This window comes from Colletes gigas, unplaced genomic scaffold (assembly GCF_013123115.1).
Source record: "Colletes gigas isolate AHSC1104 unplaced genomic scaffold, ASM1312311v1 Colletes_gigas_Sc00005, whole genome shotgun sequence".
NCBI classification, from domain to species: domain Eukaryota; kingdom Metazoa; phylum Arthropoda; class Insecta; order Hymenoptera; family Colletidae; genus Colletes; species Colletes gigas.
The window spans coordinates 2,558,603-2,585,298 of record NW_025106634.1 but is presented as its reverse complement, the minus strand read 5'-3'; the positions used below and the strand labels follow the sequence as shown (position 1 = coordinate 2,585,298).

The 26,696-nt window shown below is 44.6% G+C and overlaps 1 protein-coding gene across 1 annotated transcript in view; it reads left to right on the top strand.

Moving 5' to 3' along the window:
• LOC122395106 (discoidin domain-containing receptor 2-like) overlaps window positions 1-26,696 on the top strand; it is a 129,369-nt gene that overhangs the window by 31,832 nt on the left and 70,841 nt on the right. Inside the window, exons 2-3 of the mRNA XM_043392437.1 lie at window positions 15,114-15,292; window positions 22,738-22,843. Of these exons, the coding sequence (XP_043248372.1) occupies window positions 15,193-15,292; window positions 22,738-22,843 (206 nt within the window). The 5' untranslated portion in view covers window positions 15,114-15,192. The remainder of the gene's footprint in view (window positions 1-15,113; window positions 15,293-22,737; window positions 22,844-26,696) is intronic.

Here is a 26,696-nt window from a genome sequence, read left to right as displayed (position 1 = left end):
TTTGTTGGCGAGGTAAGTTGGTGAAAACCATAAAAGGGTCCTCTTCTTCAAGACGAACGTCGTCTAGCTCTTTTCTAGGAGCACTCGAGAGAGAGTCGAGTGGTCCCGCGTTAGAACAACGACTTTATACAAGTCAAAGTCGCGAGTATGTACTCGACCGCATGGTGAATAGGCGGCTGCACTTGTTCCACGGTTAGGTGCTCACGAAAAACCAACCGCATTCCACGATCAATTTCGTATAACGCTACTTATGAGACTCAAATTGACGTTATTTGTTTCCCAGCAACCGTATTATTCTTTAACTTTCCAAAGGAACTAAAAAACAAATCCTTTCTTTTACTATGGTGTGACATCTTTTCTTTGCACTATTTACTTACTTTCTCCCCCTCTTCTTTCTTTGACTAGTCTTTAATTGTTTTTTAACAATTCCCCTCCTTGCTTTATCTCTCGTTTCTTTCACTTTTCTTTAGCCCTTTACCAGCTTTTATTTTACCTGCACTTAACTTCCTTTCTTCGATTAGCTTCCCTTTCTATTCCCAAGTACTTGTTTTAACGTATTCATGTTTTTCTCCACTTTCCACCTTTCTTAATTTCAGTCATTTTTCCGCGCCAACGGACAAAACAAAAGTTAAGCAAACGTCTTTTAATTTAATTTTCAGTTGCCAACGGATTAAAATTCCGGTTAAGAAAAGTTCAATCATTGCACCACAGCAGTCGCGCAATTATTACTGGACGACAAAACTGGCGATTATCAACTGATAAGCTATCAGTTACTACTTATCGAAGCAATAAACTGTTTCGAACCACGAGTGAAAACGTGTTTATCTCTTTTAGCCAGATGGATCATTGATCGTCTAGCCATCTCCATTCGTTCATATAAACATTGGTACTGTGGGATCGGGAAGGTAATGACTCCGCCCTGTTCCGTTCCGCACAATTGTATAGTTGCTGTCGTACAACGACGTGACTCGTGGTGCGGGTTACGCTCGACTCTCTGGTACGATCATCGCCACCGTACCAAGAGGCCTTCAAAAACAAAAGACGGTCAGAGACGACGACAACGGCTTTTCGGCTCACGCGGCTCTGGTCGTCTCGTGTGCAACCATCGTCTCGTGTGCAACCATCGTCTCGTGTGCAACCATCGTCTCGTGTGCAACCATACATTGTAGCGGCTTCGAACGGCTAAGGCGTATGTGGCGCCTTGGCCGCCACACTACCCCCCTGCCAGTAATTGGCACAATTACGAAAAATTGACCGACTACATTACCACTACCATTTACTCTATTATATAAAATACGTTATCCTAACTAAGATTTACATTACAGTATTTGAACAGAGTTGAAAAAAAAAGGAATTTACATGGAGTTTAATATATAATACGTAATACCTAAAAATACATGAAAGTACATAAAAGTGATGGAAAAAAATAAATGGTATATGATACTTATTATAATAATGCGCAAGCCTTAAGTACTACCGCGTAATTTGAAATCGCTCGGGAAAACGTACGCGTCTACCTGAACGCGTAACACGTTGCTGTATAACCGGCGCATTGTCAGGTACGTTTGTTTGTGTGACCGGCTGATTTTCTATGCTCACGGGATCCGGTCTGTTTTCTGCTAGCATATAAGCAGGCTTTAGCCTTTCAATTGATATATTTATTTCCTTACCTCTAATGTTTATTGCAAATGTTTTTTCGCCTCGGCGCACTACGGCGTATGGACCTTCATAAGCGGGTTGTAAAATGGTTTTGGGTGAATCTGTTCGGATGAAAACATGTGTTGAACTGCTAAGATCTTTGAAAACGAATGTACGATTAACGGAATGGCGTGAAGCATTAGAGGGGCTCAATTTAGAAAAATGGTTGCGTAGTCTATTAGTAAAATCGGAAGCATTTTCTGTGCCTTCCGCTGAATGCGAAGACAAGAACTCTCCCGGTAATCTTAATGGCTCGCCATAAACTAATTCCGCTGAGGTAGCGCCGAGGTCTTCTTTCCAGGCGGAACGAATACCGAGTAGAACCGTCGGAAGTATTTCTGTCCACTTGTCGGATCCGTGGCACCTTATAGCCGACTTGAGCTGTCGGTGAAAACGCTCTACCATCCCATTGGCCGCTGGGTGATACGCCGTTGTGCGAAGGCGTGTGGATCCAATTAAATTGTTCAGCGCAAAAAATAATTTGGATTCGAATTGCCTACCCTGATCGGTGGTAATCCGTACGGGAGCACCAAACCGCGCTACCCAACCGTCATAAAAGGTTCGAGCTACGGTTTGGGCCTCCTGATCGACCATGGGGAAGGCTTCCGGCCACCGCGTATATCTGTCTACACAGGTCAGACAATACCTGAAACCTTCGGACACCGGTAAAATTACTATGTCTAAATGAATGTGTTCGAATCGCGCAGAAGGTTTAACAAATGTAGCCAATGGTGCAGTCACATGACGGGAAATTTTTGATCTTTGGCACGGTATACAGCAACGTGTCCACGTGCGAACATCTCTTTTAATCGACGGCCAAACATAACGTTGCGTTATGAGCTTGATCGTCGCGTTAATACCTGGATGTGATAATACATGTAACATATTAAAAACTGCGCGTCGGAAAGGAGGGGTGACATAAGGTCTTACATTCTTAGTCGAAATATCGCAAAAAATTTCGGAAGACGTGCCAGGCAACGAGACTTTGCGTAATTGCAGGCTAGATTCGCTATTCAACAACCGCTGCAACTCCTCATCCTGGGCTTGCGATTTTGCCAATTCTTCGAAATTAATCGAGTGGTTAACCGTTTCCACTCTGGACAGTGCATCGGCAACGACGTTGTCTTTACCGGAAATATGTTGAATATCTGTAGAGAATTGCGCAATGTAATCTAGGTATCGGAATTGTCGAGGAGAGCATTTATCTAATTTCTGTTTGAAAGCGAAAGTTATGGGTTTATGGTCTGTAAAAATCGTGAAATGTCTGCCTTCGAGCATATGTTTGAAATGTTTTATTGCTAAATAGATAGAAAGTAGTTCCCGGTCGTAAGCTGAATACTTCTTTTCGGCAGATCCTAATTTCTTAGAAAAGAATGCTAATGGTTGTCGTTCGTTGCCGACGTACTGATGTAAAACAGCTCCTACGGTGTAATCAGAAGCATCGCAGGTAACCGACAATGGAGCGTTGACCGCAGGATGAGAAAGCAGGGTTGCGTTTGCTAAACTATTTTTGGTATTTTCGAAAGCCTGACGCGCTTCCGAAGTCCAGGCTATCAGGGTCTTGCCCTTTAAATTGCCGGCTAGAAGGTCGTTCAAGGGTGCTTGAAAGCGAGCGGCATCTGGGATAAAACGGCGGTAAAAATTAAGCATTCCCAAGTACTGCCTCAAATCCTTCGCGTTTTTCGGAAGGGGAAATGACTTTATGGCTTGTACCTTGCCGGGCAAAGGTTGAGTGCCGCTTTCATTTACCCGATAGCCTAGAAATTTAACTTCTTCCTGTCCGAACGTGCATTTATTCGGATTAACAACAATGCCATAATCTTTTAATCGTTTAAATAATAATTCTAAATGGCGCAGGTGATCGGCTTGGGATTCTGAGGCGACCAAAATGTCGTCTATATACGCGTAACAAAAATCGAAACCGCGTAAAATTTCGTCGATAAAGCGCTGAAATGTTTGCGCGGCATTTCGTAACCCGAACGACATGTACGGGAATTCAAAAAGCCCAAACGGCGTTGTAATGGCCGTTTTTCCGACGTCTTCCGACGCAACCGGAATCTGATTATAAGCTCGGACGAGATCTATTGTGGAAAATACCTTTTTGCCACTCAGTTGTTGCGCAAAATCCTCAATGTGACGCACGGGGTATCGGTCGGGAATTGTCCGTGCGTTTAACGCTCTATAGTCACCGCAAGGCCTCCAAGCTTCTTCGCCCTTCTTCGGAACCATATGAAGGGGTGCTGACCACGCGCTCTTCGAAGGACAAGCGATGCCCATCTTCACCATCGCGTCGAACTCCTTCTGGGCAGCCCTGAGCCGGTCCGGTGCAAGCCGCCGAGGCTTGCTGGAAACGGGTGGTCCAGGGGTTGTCTCGATGTAATGCACCGTTTGGTGCGTAGTCCTCATCGGGGTGCCGCTAGGCCGTGTAAGTTCCGGCATCTGCATCAGGAGCTGGTGGTAAACGGTAGTCCCTGCTACTGTCTTCACCGACGGCGTTTCATCCTCGGCTCGTGTTCCGCGGACCGTTAACGACGTGGTCCGATCGACGAGGCGACGATTGCGGATGTCCACCATAAGATCGAAGTGATCGAGAAAGTCTACCCCGATTATGGGTTTTGTAACATCCGCAACCACGAATCGCCACACGAAATCCCGTCGTAGGCCGAGGTGCAGGTTTAACGACACTGTCCCGTAGGTGTTAATTACACTCCCATTCGCCGCCGCCAGCTGGTACTCCGATCTTTCTCGCAATCCGCCTAGCAGGCGGCGCGGAAAAACGCACAAATCGGCCCCGGTATCCACTAAAAATTCCGTCTTCGAGCTGTTGTCTAAGATGAAGAGGCGGCGTGATGCTGGATTTGTGTCGCTGGCCGCCATCAACGACTCCCCAGGTCGTTTCCCTGATCCGTGGCGTTCCAATTGCACGGTGCAACGCACCTCTGCGCGACCGGACCGAGCCGCCAATGGTACCAGCATTTCCCTTGATGGTCCATTTGTCCTCCCGCGGGCCGCTCTCGCGATCGCGATAGAGATCGTCTGCGGTAGCGCGAGTTTGGATGATTTCGGTGGGTCCACCTGCGACGGGAAGATTGCCCCTGGTCCACCAAGGATTCACGGATGGCAGAAATTTCCTGCCTCAAGGAAAGAGCCAATTGTGACATCTTAATGTTTAACATGGCCTCGATGCTCGGGCCCGGCGGGGGTATTTGGCAGGATGCAGATACGCTCGTAATCGCGGCCTCCGTGACGTGTACCCGCGGTGTCATCGTATCCGCGACAGCGTCTGCCAACTCTGCTACCTTATCCAGCGGGGTGTCCCGCTGCGTGGATAAAATCACCTGCATATTAGCAGGTAGTCGGCCCATCCAAAGCGTCCGCAATACACCGTCCGAAAAAGCCGTACCGGCCAATCCGCGCAGGTGACGAAGAAATTGGGACGGTTTTCTGTCCCCGATTTCCTCGTGTTCCAATAACCGTCGCGTTTTCTGTTCCTGCGAAGCACTAAGCCGGCGAATAAACTCATTTTTGAGCGTCGTGTACGGATCCGTGGCCGGAGGATTCATGATAATGTCTCTTACTTCCGCGGCGTGTCGCGCACTTAACGCGCCGAGAATGTACCCGAATTTCGTGGTCTCCGACGTTACATTGGATACCTCAAAACTTCTCTCTACCATCGAAAACCACATCTCCGGGTCTCCCGGACAAAACTCGGGTATTCGTACAGCGACGCGATCAACTGCCAACGGCACACTCCCGGATGTCCCGCGTTAACGGTAGGGTCAGTCATTTTACCAGTCTTGGTCACAAAAGATTAATTTCACCGCACACACACACCGCGCCTACTATTTGTCAGACCGTGTCCTTTCCTTATGTTCTTAACACTATACACTTATTTCTCTACACTAACTAATATTGTCCGTATACAAAAAATGTCCAAATTTTCTTAAAAAAACTTTACTTGCGCGGCGAGATCACGTCGGGGTCACCAATGTGGGATCGGGAAGGTAATGACTCCGCCCTGTTCCGTTCCGCACAATTGTATAGTTGCTGTCGTACAACGACGTGACTCGTGGTGCGGGTTACGCTCGACTCTCTGGTACGATCATCGCCACCGTACCAAGAGGCCTTCAAAAACAAAAGACGGTCAGAGACGACGACAACGGCTTTTCGGCTCACGCGGCTCTGGTCGTCTCGTGTGCAACCATCGTCTCGTGTGCAACCATCGTCTCGTGTGCAACCATCGTCTCGTGTGCAACCATACATTGTAGCGGCTTCGAACGGCTAAGGCGTATGTGGCGCCTTGGCCGCCACAGTACATTTGTTGTTTAGTAGGGGGGAACGCACAATTTCAATCTAATGGACCGCCATCCGTAACGATACATATTTCTCCCGTTTCGCGTTTTATTTTGCCCGTCGTTGCGAAAAATTGCTATCAAGTTTAAAAAAAAGTGTGCACGGTATCGCGTGCAGCGTAATAGTAATTGAACGACCGTGACAAACCGCGGGTCATTTTTCCGTGGGGGGCTGGCGCGATCGTGTGTTACGTAGACGCGGATCCAGCGAAGGGAAAACGATCGGAACGATATGGCTGAAATATTTCACGGTACATCTCTTTAGTCCGACGATCAGTAAAATTCTCCTTTCGCCGGCATTGTTACGGAAAATCAGTGTGCATTTTTCACGAGTCGACGCACAATAGGAAGGGAACGTCGAGGCATCCGAAAGCCGCCTTCCATTGTGATTTTTCCGTCCGCGTTTTTCTTTTGCGAAACTCCATCCATTTGTTCGCGGGGATCGAAGTTTGCGGATGTTTCGCAGCCATTCGGCCCCCCCCCTCTCCCCCTCCCCCCGAATGCTACAGGTACCATTCTGATAAATGGAAAGTCGACCGGCCTCTACATACAACGCCATAAATCTAAACGTCGCGATACACGGTTCTCGTATAAAGCCCTCTATAATTTCAAGGTATCTTATCCGTGCGATGTCTGTCGATGCGAAACGATGAACCGGGGGTCCGGCATACTTTCTCCATTACTCTTGCCCGCTAAGTAACAGAGCGTCCCGAGAGGCGAGAAAATCTGGTGAAATCGCGAAAACGACTCGCGGGAGGTGGAAATCGAACGTAGAAACCGGACTTTTTACCGAGTCATCGGCCTCGGGTAGCTCTTGGCTCCGCTGTTCACGGGGAACATCCTTCGAGATCGATCGATCACAGGTTTCTAAAAAAAATAAGATTTATTTGGACAACGATCCGTGATGAGATTGGATGGAGGATACAGTCAAAGAAGCACTTTCTTCTTCCACAACAGCTACGTTATTAGCGACTGGGTGCCATTAAATTATTCGATCGACAATCTTTCTGTGGTGTACTCGATTTCGATGTTATCTTTCATCGTAGGTCCAGTTTTCGAAAGTAATTTCTTGCGGAAAATTAATATACAGGTATGCCAAATACTTGTTTTAGAAGGAACAGCAATTTACTATTCTGATGGCAGAATCGAGATAGTCCGCGATGGTTTTCTCCGAAAACGAGTAGCCAGTTGACCCCCGAAGGAGAATGTCGCTTAAACAACCGGGCGAGATCTATAAATCAAGATACGACTAATTAAAAAACCGGGTTTTGGCCTCCTCGTTAGAGACTGTCCTTGGCCAGTCGACGTATCTTTCGCCGATAGAGAAACACGATATGAGTCATATTTACGATTGTTATTACTGGTTTCGTCCACGAGGAAGACCAAATGTTTTCTGCGTAAATATTTGAAGAAACTTTTAGCGCTGCTAACGTCCGCGTCGTCTTTTTACGCAAGGACACGCGAAATTCGGACCGAAATGGATTGGAGTCGTCGAAGCGTGCCTTCGAACAGAACACGAGGATCACGTCGGGGATCAAACCGCAAACTTGCCTTGATCCGACGATGTCTTTTTGCTCGTTGCGAGATTCTCCTGTCCGCGTCGCGAGGCTTTTGACGTCGTCGCAATAAGATACCGACGTTGAGACGATGAAACGCGGTGTCTCGAGAAAAATCGTGGAATGGAGGCAGCAGAGAGGCTAACTAACAAGAACCGTTCGATCGAACAAAGTAACAGTGTCTCGTCTTTGATCCTAAAACACACACGAAACAGAAATATAGGTGTGAATTGTTTTTGATATTTTTAATATCAAGAATTCTGAAAGCTAGAACGAGCCATCGAGGAGCGTTTGAAAAAGAAGCGTCTCGATAGTAGCAATTTTGCTTATAAAAAGATGAAACGCTGTCGACAGTTTTCTATTCTGTGTAGTCTACTTCGCGAAGGGTGCGCTTGCGAAGAAATCGATTTCCTTCTGGGGATAAAACTGCCGTCATTTTGCAAAATGCTGTTTTGAAAAGAACACTCTAAAGTTTGATGTCAGATGGCCGGGAATATAAAACGAATCTCTCGAAACGGTTCCACGGGTATCAATTTTTCGAATTCTGACTTCAAACTTTACGAAGCCGTTAATGCTTCGAACTTTCGAAGAATGTAAAAATGAGAAAATCGATATTTCCTTCGACCGACAAAGTATAATAGAAAGTTCACGGACCAAAAACCGGGACATTGTTACTTTGTTACGAACTTCGGTTGTAATATTAACTCCTCAACATTATTAACGCAACCTTCGAAACTTGGGTTAAAGGAAGTTGAGCTAAAATCGAGATGATTATAAAATCTATCTATAGAAGAAATTTCTCCCAAACGTGTAATTAATTCTGCGATAGTACACGATCTTGTTAACGTCATACCGATTCCATGGCCGCGCGATCGCCTCCGCGACAAATTGTACAACTCTACGCGCTCTACAATTATCGTTCGAACAGTCGTAACGACCATAGCTGTACAACGTATCCCACAATAAATCCTCGAAACGAATAACGAACACGGTCGATAGAAAGGGAACGGTATCGAGAGTTTCGGCGCGTTCCCGTCGATGTTTAAGAACGCGGTAAGTTATTTTAATTGCTCGAATGAATTCCTAAAAGCCAGTCCCTCGAGAAATCCGATCGGCCTAAGAACGGTAGAAACGTCTGCGAAGGGGGGGAAGGCTGTAAACGAATGGCGTTTTTTTCACGGTCCGAAATCGACACGAGAAATTCTGTCGGACCTCGTGATTCCAGAAAACACGGAGCCTCGCCCACGCGTTACAAGTACCGCCGGTTCGAAAACGGATCTGCCGCTTCGGGCGTTTTATGGATAATTAACTGACATTAACGTTCCATCCGAACAGTCCGCGCTGCTCGTATTTCTCCCCGTGGCAAACACGCATATTTTCGAGCCGAATAAGTATCGTTTTTCCGCCCGTCGACGACCAGCTTTTCTTTTTCCACCATTGTTCCCCCTCGTCGCGACCGAATTCCGACGGTGCGGCGAATTATCAAGCAGAAAGATTTCTCCCTTTTAACTTTAACTGTTTATTCCTCGAAACATTGGGTTTAATATTATGTTCTGATGTTTGAGAATTTTTGCTGAGAATCTTTAATCAGTTCACTGTTTTACTTGTTCTTTCCGCCGAATTGAAAGCAAATTTAAATTTACTATTTCGATTCGAAGCTCCCAGTAGGCGGTCGTCGGTAGAAGCCGTCTACTAAATAGCGATTGCCTATACTCGTGAATAAGATAAGCATCAGTTTTTCCGCCATTGGCGGCGAGCATTTTATTTTCCCCCCTTTGTTTTTCCATGCCGCTGTCCCGGATCGTCCAGGTTTCGATGATGCAGCAGATTACCAATCTCTCGGTTGCATCTTGTTGCAGGGATTCTTGAAAGCGCACCACCACGTTGTCAGCTCTTTTCTCGTAACTCGACCGTGTAATTAAGGTCAACGTGACGATCCGTCGGTAACGACTACTTTTTCAGAGGCCGTGCTTTTTTTTCCACCCCGTCAGATCGATCCGCGATGCTTTAGCGACGTTATCGCGTCATCGATTAAGCTTTGGCGCCCCTCGCAATAAAATATGGCCTGTGAACGACGCAGAGTCGCGAAAATCCAGTCGAAATATTTCAAGCTTCCTACTTTCACCACTGATTCCCGGGCAAATTAATATTAGAAATTGTAGCTCGAGCTTCGGAATGTCTACGATATCGAGTCTATCGCCAAGAACAATTTAACTAGACCAAAAGGAGGTAAGAGATCCGTCAAAGAAATGTATTTATTGCTCATACTTCGTTCATAATTCAGAATATCGTGCTGCGCGAGTCGCGATAACGTCTAATTTCGAATCTTCGAACATGGGGTATCGCGAACCAAGTGCAATTAGAACATTTAGTCAAGATTCAGGTTGTACAACTTCACTGGCACAGGGATACTCGTGTCGGGAACGAGAGCAAACTGAGCAAATTACACAATGTAACAAGAAGCTCGGTAACAATAACTGTCCCAATTGAGTTCTGACTCTCTTCGGTGCTAATTGTTTAATTGTTCTCGCCGATCTCCATCTTAGTAATACATTTTGACGACAGTGTTCATGTAAATTGCTATCGTCTCTGTGATTGACCGTTGCTCGATGAAACGTAATTCCCATCCAGAAGAATTCTCGGTGACTTCTGTGATTGTGTAACGCACGCAACGCGATAGCGAAGCGCTGATGAGCGTTTAAACGTGCCAACAAATATGCGAGTGCAAACTTAAGGGCTTGACAGAAATAGTTAGCCACTTGACCCGAGAATTAACCAACAGCCGCGCTGTGACCAGCGAATCTAAAGAATTTTGCGAGTTCAAATGTTAAGTCGTTCGATGAGCTCGTGCGTTTTTCATTTCATAGTGATTCTGAACAATTGCCTGTCCGTAGTTACATACGACTTGATATCTTCATGTACACGGTATAATAATATAGTTGGACCTGTTAAACTGACAGAGTTCTGGAATAGACGCCCATGAGTTTACGTTAAATTTATTTTTAAGTGAAAGCATGCAACATCCCGTGGCATGCTGCTGTCGCTTATACGGAAAACAAGTTCCTGTACACGTCATGGCAGGCCAAGGCTATAAGAAACAAACAAGAATCAATCGACACGTGTGTTCTTAAAGTTTTAAAAATTCAACCTTTAGCTCCGAGTCTCACAATTTCAACTTGGAACAATTCTACAATTAAACGATGTACCTATTATTTTACATCGAAACCAAGATATCAGTCACAAAAAAAAAAATTCTTTCTCATCCGCCCCGCTTCGAACCGCTTTCCTAAGCGCATAATCCTGGCGAACGCGCTCGCGTGTTCCAACGAAACTAAATTACAGAGACTTTCAAACCGAGCCCAAAACCCAATTTGCTAAGCCCGTGTTTCGGACTGGTTGCAGCGAAATTTCGCGACGGAAAAGAAACAACGAGGAAGTGATCGATGTATCTACACTTATCCGTGTTCTATCATTTACTAAGCAGCTTGTACAACCCCCGCTCGCGGGTTTATATCAGATCCAGAGAAACAAGCAGGCCGGTCGTCCATTGTTTGATAAAGTCTCGGTCCGCCGGATTATAACTAATGGGACATCGAGAGGGAGACAAATCGCGGGCGGGTTTCGCGCAGCGCGTGCTGGGTTTATACGATCGGGAATCCTTAAGCTCGCGACGCCGCCAATAAAATATGCATGCACGCCCGCGAATCCGTGTAGATACCGGTGCTTTACATCCCACGAGACGATGCCCGCGTAGACGTTTCGCGTGTATTAATCTGCATAAACTCATTGCTATGCAAACGAAGAGATTCGACGTCGAACTAGGATATCACGGGGAGCCTTCGCGGCTTACACCCTGGGCTTAACAGGGCTCTTACGTTCGCGGTTATACGTGTAGCGCCTCGACACGCATATGCCCGCGCGAAACGTATAAACAGGTATACAGCCGGCGCTTATATTGCTCGGGGCCACGCCGATCGTAAAACGGACCTCCTCCGTCGCGTCGATGGAATAATAATTGCGAAAACCTGGCTTCGCGACGTCGGGACGTAACGAGCCGCCGTAAACGACGTCGACGATAACGCACCGGTGCTTGGAAATCTTAAAAACTTGTCACAAACGCTAATCTCGCTGTTCTTAATTTCATTCCATGCGGGACTAGTGTCCTAATAATCGAAAATGTTCTGTAGAATGCGAGCGAAACGATCCTTTTTATTTTTGAACTTTACACGCACGCAGTCCCGAAGATACTAGTGTTTTGTCCATAATTGTGCCACTGCCAGAAGCGGGCAAGCTTTCCCTTTAAAATGGTTTTTGGTTTTTGTCGATACGACTTCCCGTTTTCGAGATATCGTAATTTATGTAAGAGGGTATTTTTCTTAATTTCACTATCTCTGTCTCCGCCTGACGCGTCGCGCCGAGCCTCATTGACCTGAGGCGCGCGAGTTCATTGACCTCAATGAACGTAAACAAATGCTTCCGGACCCTTATATCCCCGGAACTAGCCACCGCATCGACTTGAAACTAAAATCGCTATATCTCCGGAACTAATAAAGCTATCGACTCGTACAAACGCTCATTTTAAAGGGTATTTAATCCTCTATCAGATGACTATAACTACTGTTATAATTTATGCTCTCTTTTATGTTTATTTTGATATTTACTTTGACGCTACATACCCAAAGAAGTTTCAACAATTCCTATTAACTATTCCATACGTTAACTCCTTCGTAGAAAAATATTAAGAATAAAATAAATCATCTGCTACTCATTAAATAATAGAGACAATCAAAATCAAGCGTAAGATTTGATAGCACTTAAACTTGGAAGTTCAAAGGGTGTTAATCGACTCGCGACGTCCCCTGGTTATACTTCCCCGGTGATAGAGCGCGATGGAAAGAAATCGTCGAATAATTTCGTTAGGGAAACGATTGGAATGTCTCGCGTAGAGGCAGTTCGTCGAGCGCGAACGATGAATTGAAAAATTTGCATAGCCTGGAATCGCGAGCGGTTCCGGTCAAGTGTCGGTTAGTTCCCTTTGACCACGTTCGCCGGGAACGAATCTCATCATTTTCCTGGACGTCGTCTCAGGGGAAAGAGGGGGGGAGGGAACGGAAAAGTTCATCCGAGCCCGCAATAGACCTAATAGTAGGCAGTCGGAGCACTTTGTTTGATCAGCAATCGTGGCTGACGTACTTGGGTCGTTCGTAACGAGTCCCGACCGAGCCGGAAGAATTTTCAAAGGGCGAACGAGACCGGGAATACGTCTATCGTCCGCGTATTCTCTACATCGCGTAGAACAAAGTATACGGGGTACGCGCGTACAGCGCGCTAAACTGTGGATTTTCTGGCGCGGAGGCCGTAAGTTCCTTGCATGTATGTTTGATGCGAGCACGCGAGGCCTACGACCGAGCCACTTCTTACTACCGTTCGCCATTACTTATTCACTTCCGGCGCAATTACCGCGGCGTACTCCATCAAAGTCCAGACGCGGGAGTCGCACCTTTCTTACCAACGGACGTCCCCGTCGTCGTCGTCGTACCCCTCCCGACGCCGAACAACCACGTCGAGCGCAAAGCGCCGCTCTGACGTGTACCGCGGACAGCATTGTCGAACTAATAAATCTATAGCCATCTCCCGCGGCGTAACCCCCGGTCGTGAATTAATTATTTGTGCTCTCGCTTTACCACGCCACCTGCCGTCGATATACAAAGTGTCTCAACGTGTATGTGCGTGTGCGGAACGCGAAATAATTGGTGAACGATAGGATGCACCAGGGTGGGAATCTGATGTGTACTTCCGCGAAAGTGCTCGAAGCGTGAAACGAAATTTAACGCAAGATTTTATAAACGACCATCATTCTCTGTGTACACGTTCGGGAAACGATTATATTTTGATATTTGAAATTGTTCATTTAATAAACGTACGAAGCGAGGTCGAAAAATACCTTAATTTTCGCAAACATCTGATCCCCTCGTTCACCAATCACGCACAGATGACAGTTATATCAAGACACCCTGTATCTGTCAAGTGCAACGAATATTTATGTGTGCGCCTCGTATCGATCTATCAGAGTTCGAGCGCGGTATAATTAGGAATGATACATCTATATCGCTCGAACAACACGTTGTCTGGCCCGAAATAAAAATGGCTCGGGATGACATCGACGGGACGGCCTCGGGGAGCCCTTCGGGGCACGTTTTTAACCGCGTTATTTTTCCAATTGGTTATTATTCTCTTTTTTTTCACTCCCCCCGGGACTCGTGGAGCTCTTTTTTTTGGGCAGCCAACCCGTTCGTGGATTCTTTTTCCCTTTAGTTTCTCATGCAAATTGCCCGTGGAGATAAATAAATATGTAGGAACGGGATGAAAATAATCGTTAACGATGAAAAATTAAAGTTCGTCCGTCGCGGCGACCATACGCGACCTTCGAGCCGCTTCGTCCCCCGCGGTTCTTCCCTTTGAAAAGGCGACGGATTAATCCGAAGGGAAATTTAAATTTCGCCGGAACTTTATTTTCTTTCAATTTTTCATTCAACTTAGATCGAATAACTTTCCAAATTAAATGCAAACGCTCGCGGGTTACACGTACTGTTATCTTTCTTCGGGTAGTCCGCGAAGTTGCCGCGACGTTAACCCCTACATTAATTTTACGATCTGCGCGGAAAAAGTCGATTAAAAATTGTTCTCCGTTCGAGAGACATCCGTCGCCCTTCTGCCAACAATTTACCAGAACGAAATTAACAGGGTCGAATACGATACGATTCTCTGTTAAAGAAGATAGAGTTTATGTAATTTATTTACGTAGAATTGAATTTCTTCAATGATTTAGAGAGGAGTGGGGATTGTCGCGACAGCTATTGCGAAAACATTCTATTTATTTCTGTCATGTAGACAGTGGCCATCTTCGAATATTAGGCTCGTGGAAAAAAGAGTCCATCGATAATTTCGGACAGCTCAATTGATGAAGTGGCTGTCCAGCGAACAGAGGGACCCATCCATTCTTCTTTTCCCCATATCTGTCAGAAGTACGATTCGCCCTCGTATCTTGGCGCGTGGCTTTCACGTTGTTACGAAGTTTCCATCCCGCAAGTGGCCACGGATGGCCGCGTTTGCTAAGCTGGTCAGGTTGTATCTTCGAATTACAGGTGGCTTAGAAGCCCTTCAACTCGTGGAGGAAGAATTCGACCAACTTGGTTCGATTCGTAATAACTGTATCGCGACACTCAGACGTCCTCGTTTCATTTAAAGTCTAGAGTGTTAATAAATGAACGGTTATTTACAGCCCGATGATCTTCGACTGCAGACACCCTCGCATTGAATTCGCGCGGTGCATTCACCGATCCCCGCGCAAACCAGAAAATCGTGTATTCGAAGGGATTCGACGGAAGCGTACAACGTTTGACAAAACGCGCGAACCCTCTGGAATCCCCCGTCATCGCGGTCGTTTCCACCCCCGCGTGTCGTTAGGGACAGCATATAACGATTGCGTTTCCTTTTTTTGTTTCAGGTTGACGAGGCAGAAATGGCACGAGCAGAGTCACGGTGAGAAAAGGGCGAGGGTGAAGCCCTCGCGCGAACCGTGAGCCATGGTGAAAAGCTTCGGTTTCTTCGCCAGGAGGGCGATACCTGCCGTCCACCTTCTGCTTTTTCTCGCCCTGGGCGGCACGACCCGCGCCGTAGACCTCTGTAAGTACACACAAAGCTGTAATCTGCCCGGGAGCTTTATAGTTTTCATCGCGAAACTTCGTCTATAAGTTATTAACGACCGGCGTCGGTACCCGCGACGCTACACGACGCGGCCGGAGCTGCTTGACCGCAGTCGACGAACTTTCGATCCGAAATCGACTTTGGCCGCGTCCGCCTCGCCGCCTGCACGGTAAAAGCTGGATTTACGCGGTGTGCACTGGCCGCCACCGGCCCACAAATTGGAAACTTTTCGGTGGAAGTTGTATTTAAACAACGTGTCGACGACCGGAGATCGTGGATGGAGGCCGAGGGCAGTCGTGTGAACTCGCGATAGGTTCGCCCGACGCGGGGCTCCTTTCTCTCTATCAACGACAAACGGTTTTGTTTTTTGTAGAAATAAACTTTGCGGTAATCGAGCAACTTCGCGTTGATAAAATTCAATCGGAACGAGCCGAGGATGGCGTGAAATTAGAAAACCCAGCGAACGGAATTACTCGCTCGTGTTAATATTCGAACGTCCTGGTGAACTCGTTTATTCTGTTTCGAATCGTTTTTCGTTGACCACTGTACTAAGTGGAGATCTTGACTAGTTTCATTGACAAATTGATAGTGACGGAACTAGGTTACGACTGGTTTCTTCTGTAATACTGAATGGGGTATATTTCACTGGGATAAGTTTTAAATTAATGCGCGCGGTGAATGCAAAAATCACATTATCTTATGAATAGACTGTGAATGTTTATGCGCGTAGAATATGCATGGAACGGTATGACTTTTATGCGCATAAAATATGCATATATTCATGAAATGTATGCATTTGTGCAGGAAAAATATACTAAATATGCAAGTAACACGAACAATATACGCTTAACGCGTAGAGCATTATTCAAATCGATGTCACATTTTTTAGAGGAATAAACACTTGTTTTTTATCCGAACAAGCATAATTATTGGGCTTTGCAGTGTAGTATCTTACATAAATTATGAAATATCTAGATTTGGATTCGAACGGCGGAACGTTCAATGGGAAAACTTTCGAATTTACGATTTGTAAGAAAATATCTCAGCAGATAGAGCTCGATACTAAAGTACACATCCGGAGCCTTTAATCTCGTAAAACTTTGATTAAAAATTGAACCGGTTTCCGTTGCAACAGGAGAGGGTGTACCTTTGCACCTTCAATTCCTTACTTTTCCACAACTCTCGGTGCTGTGTTAAAGTTAGAGAGAGGAAAACATTTAAAGCGCGGAAGAGATTCCATGCTGGAACAACCACCCTCTGTTTGCGCAATGGCGTGCACGTAAAAAATTCAGATATCTGCTCTTAGCCAATAATATTACCTAATAACTAATTTACCAACGTCAGGGCTCAAAATACAGTCCTCAAAAAAATTTACCAACTTAACTTGCAACCTGCTGTTAAACACGATGGAGGGAACTACCTTGTCCGGAGGTTATAAATAAAATTTTAATAGTTGTATGCAAATAGGCGTTCGTGGCACGAGAGACGAGTGTAATTGCTTCGTTGCGCCTCTCTGGGCGCACCACTGCGTCTATCGAACGAGAAACTTGGAATTCAATGGGTCAATAAACGTCCAAGTAAATATCTCACGGTAGGCGTCTCGCAAGTTGGTCTCGTGGAGCGTTTGATCGATCATCGGTCCTCTGTCCGCACGAAAAAACGGCGTGCATCGATTTGCATGTCGGAGTGGCTTAGTCAGCATCCACCGTGCCCGTTAGTTTGACTAAACGATCTGTCGGCCTCGGCGGCGTTGCTTTTCGATGTAACGAGTTCACTCGTCGGAAGTATCGGAATTGTTTGGAGACCTCGATAAACGATAAACGACCTGTTCTTCGGGGATCCAGTTCCAGACTATATCGACAGACTGCAGCACCGCTCACAAGTTTACGGACAATTAATTTTCTCGCTTGAATTCGATGGGAATAATATCCAATAAAATTGATACGAACAGTATTAAAATTCTACCTCCGTAAATGAAATCTGTGGGTCTCGATCTCGTTGCCAGAGCGGATAAGATGCTATTTAGATCGAGCAGGCAAATTGAGTACAAAGTAGGTTCCTTCGAACAGACTCCGTGGACATGGTGAACGTCGAAAATGTAAGAAAAGATGAAAATATCGCCATAACTTTCGTTTCGTTGAACGGCCGTTCATTGAAAACGCTTTTTCATTAAAGAAATGGAAGCGCCGTCGTCGGGCTATATCAAATACCTGCTCCTAATTGCGATATAAATTTCGCCGGAAGAACGGGGGGGAAGAAGTGTCCCCGTTTCGCCCCCATTCATCGCGGCGTCAATAGGGTAGAAGTAATTAATGATGTTTTTCTAGAAACGGAGCGCTCCGTTCGGCCGGAAAGGGTAGGTTTGTTGAAAGAGACGCCGGACATCGTCGAGAATCGAACGAGGGTGACGCGAAAGGAGCGTCTTAACGTCGAACATCGGTCGGATTAAGGGAGTAAAGGAGTCTTTAGGGTCGTAAAATATAACATTCTTATTGGGTGCAATCAATCTGTGATCGACAGTATTTCGAAACAAATTTTTACTTAAGCAATTCAAGTTTCGTGAATGTTGAGTTCGAACGAAACTTATAGGAATGGCAGTCTTCACTTCGATGGGTCAATTTATTTTAAAATATAGATCGTAGGTATATTAGGCGTGAACCATCTTGGATCTGACCTTTCTAGTAAAAATGGACCGATTAATTCTGAGTTATTTAAAACTAGTTAGGCGCAAACTTCTTTTCCAATGGATGATATTTGGAACAAAGATTAATAATGTTTTGCAACATTTATTTAAACTTTCTTTTACTGATATCGTGCTGGTTCTAATTTGCACGCTCGTGCGTGACAAACTTCGTGAAAATTGACTCATTAGCGTTTGAATTTTTAATAACACCAGCTCGGTAAATGTAGTTTCGTGAAAAACTGGGTTACATTAAACGGCACGTAAATCTGAAAACTGGGACAAAATGTAAATGATTTTTGAACGTCCATTCTTACACGTAAATTTTAGTTTTTCAACTACACTGCTATTTAACTTTCCTCGGTACATACCGAAGAGGAAATTTCAGATGACAACGTTAAATAGAATAACTGGTCCTACAAATGATATTACAGCCAATCTACATGAAAATGTGAAACAAAAATACGTAATAAAACTTCTTTACAAAATGTTTTATTTTCCAGAAAATTGATTATGAATATTTGTTGAGTCCTAAAGCGATTAAGCGAAACTTGACTGTCATGTCTGTCCATTACTAGATATTTCTACTTATGTTGGTCCTTGTAATCCTCGAACGGGATATCACTTGTTTTCTTCGATCTTGTCATCTTATAAATTAGCACAGATAACACTACACCATCGTTAATAATAACAGAATCAAATACCAATTTTTTTTTATTTTTAATATTTTTATAAGAAAAATTCTAGAATAAATGTCGTGTTATGAACCCGACGTGTAAATCGACAAAGGGGGAAGAGGGAAAGGGAAACGTCGAATGATTATTTGTTAATCTCAGATATTGGCCATTTTTCTTGCCCGAGACACGCGGAAATTTCCTTAAACGAAGTATGAGCATACTCGTCGCTCGAAGTTCGGAAGGCTCGGTTTTCCGCGCTTCGAAACCGTTATTCACGATCGATTTACGAGCGCGATATCTCACCGGTGGCTCGTTAGGTCGGACGTGCCGACAAAGGAAACGGATTCTACCGGAGAACGATCCAAGTTTACCCTGCGACGGGGTTCGAGAAGTTCCGCGAGGGTCGTGAGAATTCCGGGGGTGCGAGACGCGCGCGATATATTGAGGCTTCATTAATAATAATAGCACTCCATGTTTGATTCTCGAGGACTCTCTTTGTCTTCTCCACCGGAGGCTCCAATGTTTTGCTATCTATTTCTATTGATTTTTATCTATCGTTCGTTCGTCTTGATTATTGATCGAAGTCTGCATCGTGACTCAAGAACGAATTTAGTAAGAATATATCATCGAATATCGCCTTTTAGAATTCTCAAATATCCCGTTACATTTCTTATCTCAACTATATTCATATTATCAAGCAACTAAAATAATATATAAAAGACGTTGAGAATTATGATGATCGAAAAGTTTAATTTTCTCTTCTCATCCTGAGTGCTCTCCGCGACCAACTTTTTTCAAAGTCATTCTTTTAATTAATCATCAGAGCAGCGAATTTAAAAGTTTTCGTTTAAACTTGCTCGTAAACTGTTCCTTGCGTGAAAAAATTTGTCAAACAAAAGTCGCACAGTGTCAAGGAGGGCGTCGAGTGCAGTAAACTGCCTTTTATCCTAAACGTTTTAATCTCGTTTTAATGTAGCTTTTTCATTAAGATCTAGAGGCAACCTTGAATTTTTAAATCGCTCAAAATTTCATATTTTAAAGCGTAAAAATAATTTCTAATGCGAATGATCGAAACGTTGGCCATCGTTCTAAGTGCTAGTCCATAATCGATTCAGAAGTTAGAGTGACACCCGTCGAAGTGTCCCTGTAATTAATGGTGCGTGAAACAATGTTCGCGAGTAATTCAAGTCCAGTTAGGTAACTCTGTATATTGATTTGTAATATACAGTTCCTGGCTTCACAATACGCGATGGTTGGCGTATGTAACTGAATACAACAAATACATAAATGGCGACCAAGCAAACGATACTATATAAATTCAATTGTTCTCTGTTTCAATGCATATAAAATCTACGTGGAAACTCAAAAAATGGTTATACCGTTACTAACTGTTCCACGCAATCGGTTCGTGTTCCCGAAAAGGGCAAAATACACGGTAAAATAAAAAGTTGCTGTATGGAATATCCCTACAATATTTACAACAATCTACAAATAGAACGTTGCGCAGAATAAACAAAAGGAGAGATGAAAAATGGTCTTCCAACGATATTGCCTATAATCATGAGCGAGCATAAAGTTGGAAACATCATTCGCTAATGTACAACAGAAAGTAGTCGGGGGTTTGTAAAATGTTCAGACGCACAAGCGCTTATCTTGAGACGTACTTCGCTTAGGTAAACGTTTCGAAAAGCATTCTGTATTATTAAAGTATTGCTACGAGTGCCCCGTGACTAATAAAATACCAGAATTTATTTTACCTTTATTTTCTCTTGTAAATATCTGCCATAAATACGTAGTGTCCCAACTATAAGCATCGATAAAATAAGTTTAAGTCATCGATAAAATTGCTCGATCGCGTAATCCCAACGCTCGCGACAGTCAAATTTGAATAGTTTTCGAAGCGATTAATTATTTGTCGAATCAAAGTTTGGCGTCAAAATTTCCAGACAGTCGATACGATAAATCTCTGGTGTTCCCAGACACTTTGGTCTTGGAGGGCGTCTTTGCGCGCCACCCAAGTTCTCACAAATTAGCGTAATTATACAGCCAGGCCCCCCCACACCCTCGTCCTAAACACGATGTTCTTCCCGGGACAAATTCGCAATCCGTAGGAATTTCATCTTACGTTGATAACGCGCCTCGCTCGAAATCCACCGGCAGAATTACGACGGGGGATTCGTCCAAGGATGGTACAAACTTTTACCGATATTAATGGCCACCTACATGCCCATTCTGTTTCTCGATGGCTTAGCAGGGATTCCTTCCGTTATAAGCTCGAATTCCCCGCCATTAATTCTCGCGGGGTCTCTGGCTACTCGAAGCACAAGGCTCCAACCTCCCATCACGGCGTTCCGGTGCACCTGCACTCGATATCCGGCATTAGGTATTATCGTTATTCGCCCTGTATTCGCTCCATTCGGGCGAACGATGCTCTAGCAAATTTTACCGATCCGCATTTTAGTTGGTAATAGAACTTCGATATGCATAAATTGCAATCGGCGCAGCTTTCGACGCCAGCCCACCCCCTTCTGCCTGCCCCGACCATTCTCGTGGTCGAATCAGCCGATCTTCGAAACTCGACATTCATCGTTGCATACGGAAATCGCTCGAAACGGTCAAACTTGCTATTAATTGTAAACGATGAGAAGGACACTCGATTATTTAGACTTTATATTGGCGTTACCAGGTATTTAAGTTTCGCTTTTTCGAACTCTCAAGCAAAAAAGACATCGTGCTTTGATTGAACTGAACTTTAATCGACTCGATAAAAAGACCCAGAACCCGGAATATTTTTTATCAACAATGGTTACGGGTAAAATGGCGATACCTGGAGCAAGTTCGATTTACGGACGGCACCGTTCTAGTCGGAATTCCAGCCAGGATCGTAACCATCGATTTATTAACCCGTGCTCCTCGGTGTCTCCGCGTTTCGTCGACTCGCGATCAAGGTGTTTCGAACTTTTCGCCGGCGGAACGACACAACGACGCGTGACGCAAACAAAACCGTAAATAACGCTGGGAGTCGTTGCAGCGGACAATATTGTATCAAGATAGGCCGTTCCTGGTAGCAGGATACATTGCGTCCTCGTAACGCTGCCGTGTTCCCCTATGAAACAATTTGATCGGTCCCGAAGATACGAAAACGTTGAGGCAGTCCTTCCTCCCGTCGCCCTGGCCCTACTCCTCCAAGGAGAGACGGTCGTATACAAGAACGTAAACCGGCTCTATCCGCCGGATTCATCTCGGTTAGCTGGTTATTTAGCCGTTTATGATCCAACGGGAGGAGAGGGGGAGGTTGGATCCAAGCGTCGATATGCACGCACGGGGTCCTATGTAAATTCGTGCGCGCTTTAAAGGGGCAGTCTGGTATTTTGGGACCGAGTAATCGAGAATTCTTCATCGTTCTTGTTCTCTCTAAAGGAATAATTGAACGAGCGATATTTTTTTTCTTACCGAATCACCAAGTATCATATGGTCACCCGATGAAACGTAAGCAGAGGGTGGGAAAGTGCACAACATGCATTCCTCCGTTTTATTGCGTCCAAAACTGGGCAAGCCGTGCCTAAAACTGATCTCGAATCTTCTAAACTTACTAGCATTGGAGTCTCGTAAAAATATCGCGGATGGTTCACAGATCACAGATCACTTAATAAAACAACTGTACATAAAGAAGTGTTTATTAGAACTGAATTATATTTAACAATTAAGGTAATATTTATTAGATTTGCACCACCCTTCTAATGTTGCAAGGTCATTCTGAATTGAATCCCTACAGGAAGGATGATTAACAGAATGATAAACTTTAAAAGTCTTCAGACATGTCGTTAACGAACAGAATAAAATCTAAGCAGAATAAGATACAGCATTCGAGTAATCATTATTAACTTAAACTTAACTTCTCTTTATAATTTAATGAAAGGAGATACAAGTCGTCTATAATTTTGCTTATATCGAGCTTCCACGTGACACCCCTGATACGAATCCTCGAGAGTATTTAGAAGTAAGAAATGATTATTTCAAGGTACCAAACGTACTTTTAACACGGAGAATGGTTTCTTTTGTTGCAGCCCAATGCATCGCGCCGCTCGGCATGGAATCCGGCGCGATTCCGGACGCGGATATTTCAGCCAGCTCTACCTTCGACACAGGAAACGTCGGTCCTCACCTAGCACGGTAAGCGACGGTTTTTCATTTCGATAGGCTGCCCACCCCGATACACCCACCATTCGTCATTCGTATCTACCGGCACCTTCTGTTAGGTTGGCTATGCGCCATCGAATCGTAATCGACCGGGACACGATGCACCCCCGAACCACGTAGAAACCGCCATCGTCGTGCCTCGCCACGGGGATGCGTTGCGTCTTTACGACGGCGTTACACGCCAAGTTGTATCTGCCAATAGCCGTTGTAACGATGGATTTTGCGAGGCGAGTTTGTAACAGACGGCTGGTGATATAACGGCCGAGCAGTTTCGGACTAGGTCGATCGAGTGTTCCATCGTTGCTGGTTTATGGGGTGAAGCCGGGAACCCTGGTAATTTTACGACGTCCGATTGTGCGTGTAAAATTGTAACCAATTGCAAAACTTTCCGGCGATCTCGTCCCGGACGTAAATCTGAATAATAATCTACATTTAATCTTTAAATCTGTACAAGCACGAATACGAATATTAAATCGCGTATTTTTTCAATTATGCCATTATCGTTCGCAAAAAGTGGTCCGTACGGTCGTTCAGGTAAATCGTTCGGGTACCGTTGACGCCCACGTAAAAAAATATTTCGCTCGAGAGCGCGATTCGCTCGGTGGAAAAACACGAGAAAACATCGTGGAAAGTAAATGAGGGGTTTCGAGGCGAAACAAGTAGGCAGCTTTAATCGTTCGAAACGCGGGAACGAAATTAATACTTGAGGACTCATTAATTGTGTCGGTTACGGGCGACGCGGTCGCCATGAATACTAAAAACGCGTCGCGTCGCCCGGCGACTCGTTAATACGTAAAATCCGGTTTATCGGGTATGCGTGCGCACGGCGAAAGACGTTATCGCGCGTAAACAAAGAGAGCAGAGCGCCCGCGAGGTAATTATTTCTAATCTGGCCGTCGCGGCTGTTTCCCCGTTTTATATGCGAAAGCGTGCGGCAATTATTTCGCGTTTCTCACTGTCGCGTCGCACGCGAAAAGAAAAGCGATTAAATAATAACGAACAGTTCGATTTCCAGCGGCACGCGAGAAAGTTGATGAATTCTAATCGCCGGCTAATGCATATTCCAGGGAAGAATAAATTCTACGGCCAACAACGTGCAATTAAATCAACGGCCGCGTGTACGACGGTTTTTTTTTTTTTGTCGCGTCGCGGCACGAATCGGGGTTCGCCCCGTAATTAACACTTACGCAAAACGCTTCCTTCGCGGGACTATTTATCTACGCCTGTTCCTTGCAATTAATTCCCCGCGGATAGTTCGATAATCCCCCCGTTGATCGAATGCGTGAAAGCCCGTTCCATATTCATCACGCCGCGCGACGCGACGCCGGAAAAGGAACGCTCGTCGACCGAAGTCGAACAATTTTTATATTCATTTCGTTCGCAAGCGAAAAAACGATAACGAAACGTAAATAGAAGAACGGCGTATTTGTTCCGATTCGTTTATTGTATTTCTCAGAGTGGTTCGCGAAGGTATTGCACGACACTCGGTCGAACAAATATAGTGTAGCTAAAACGGAAAACGCAATAACGCGATCTCCAACTATTTAACCGAATGGATGTGTATTCGTTTTGTGACGTATGGTTTGTGAAATACGCTGCCTGACAGATACAAGATGATTGTCCCGGTCCTCTCGGAGATAGTTTATATACTGCTATTTTCAGACTGTGGCGCGGTGTGTCGTGCGGATGGAAGCTTAGTTTTCTATGTCGGTATTACTGGATGGAAGATGATTATTCCGGTTGTCACAACCTTCCCGAGATTTACGGATGTTTCCCAGAGAGATCCTGCTCCTTCATTTTCCAACTTATTTGCCAAAGGAAAAGATGGCAATTTGTTAAATTGAAGCAGACACGGTCGCGCGGATAGAATCGGCTTAATTTTTCGAAAAGAACTTCCGATCGAGTATTCCAACAATGAGTTCACTTTCGTTTTCGCTTTTGGCTCGTTCGACGAGTATTTAACGTCGTTCGCCGGATTTTAATCCTTCGACCCTGCGAAGTCACTGACGCAGGACACACCACCGTTTCGAATGTACAATATACGACGTTATAACGCAACGTGCAGTTATAGCACTCGAGGGTGAGGCCAAAGTTGTGCAATTTAGCAATCAACGAGTCGTGATCAATTGTCCTGAACGCTTTTGGAAAGTCATGCAACGCTGGTCAAAAGCACAGAGCAGCGTATCAGAAATGTGCAATAACGCTATGCCGGTATAGGGACCGATATGAAACTCAGATTGGAAAACCGACGTAATAACCGTGCAGCAATTAAACCCTTTGCAATCGCGGAGAGGGGCCAAGTTTTTGGGACGATGAACTGGATAAGAAGTACGGAAGAAACATTAGGTGTTCCTAGAACAAACAACGCGCTTTCCTGCTATGGTAGGTTAGTCTTATTACTAATAGAAGTCGAAGGTATTGCAAGTCAGCTTGAGGGAATTTGCACCTAGAGATTTGCTAATAATTCGAACAAAATTCTTCTACAATTTGATGGTATTCCTTATACAGGGTGCTCCAGGTTTTAAATAAGAACAAAACGCTTATAAACATAGGTCATTTAAAGCTTTATTAACAAATTGTAATACAAATATGGAATACAAGCAACCAGCTTGAAACAGAGCTTGAAACACATCCCATGGGTACCTACAGAGACATATTCAACTATTTATCTGTAAATCGTCAAATAAAATTGTCAAAAGTGAAAATCGAATTTTTCGAAAAAATCGAAAGGGGTGGTGCCAGAGATTTTCGTCGAAAAAAAATTCAATTTCTTCTGAAACAAGTATTATTGCTTGCGGTGGTCAATTACAATCATATTAGGAGCAAAAATACCCCCAAAATCCTGCCGACTGTCGAGAAAAAGATTCCTAAAGGAATTGAAATTTTTGATGAAATTAAATGTTATCTTATTCCAATTATTTTTTGAACCGGAGCTTGAAATACGTCCCAGGGATACCTACAGAGACGTATTAGACTATTTATCTGTAAATCGTCAAATAAATTTGCCAAAAATGAATATCGTATTTTTCAGAAAAATCGAAAGGGGGGTGCCAGAGATTTTCGACGAAAAAAAAAAATTTCAATTTCTTCTGGAACAAGTATTATTGCTTGCGGGGGACAAGTAAAATCATATTAGGGGCAAAAATACCCCCAAAATCCTTCCCACTGTCGAGAAAAAAATTCCAGAAGGAATTGAAATTTTTGATGAAATTAAATTTCATTTTATTATAATTATTTTTGCAACAGAGCTTGATACACAGCCCATGTGTACCTATGGTTTTCTGAATTCTCGATTAGTAAATACTTCTGACATTTCGATATGAAGTCTAACAACATACTAATAGCTGGGAGATTCTGTAGTTACGATACTCTTAACAATTACCGATACTTGGACGCTCTGTACGTAACTATGCCTAACTACGAATCAATGGAAAATCATTAGAGAGGGTAGAAACCGTAAAATTAAAATCGTGGCGACCGCGTATCGCCTTGGTAGGACCATCGTCCGTCGAAGTGCCGTCAGGCTTCTGATGCAATTATCATGAAAGGATGTTTGACGGGGCTTGGTCGACGTAAAAAGAATATTACGCCTGGGCTAGTGGCAAAAGGGTTGGCGGTATAACGCCTCCCGTAGCCGGCAGTGCAACGCATGAATACGAGATGCAATGGCGGCGCGTGCGCCAGCCCTCGATCCTCCCTGGCCTGTTTCTCTGTTGCTCGGTCGGTCTCTCGTGTTCCACGGCCTCTCCCCATCCCCCGACGTTTAGATATTAATGCGTAGGGTCCAGTATTCACCGGCGGTTGCAGTGCAACAGCGGTTTATACG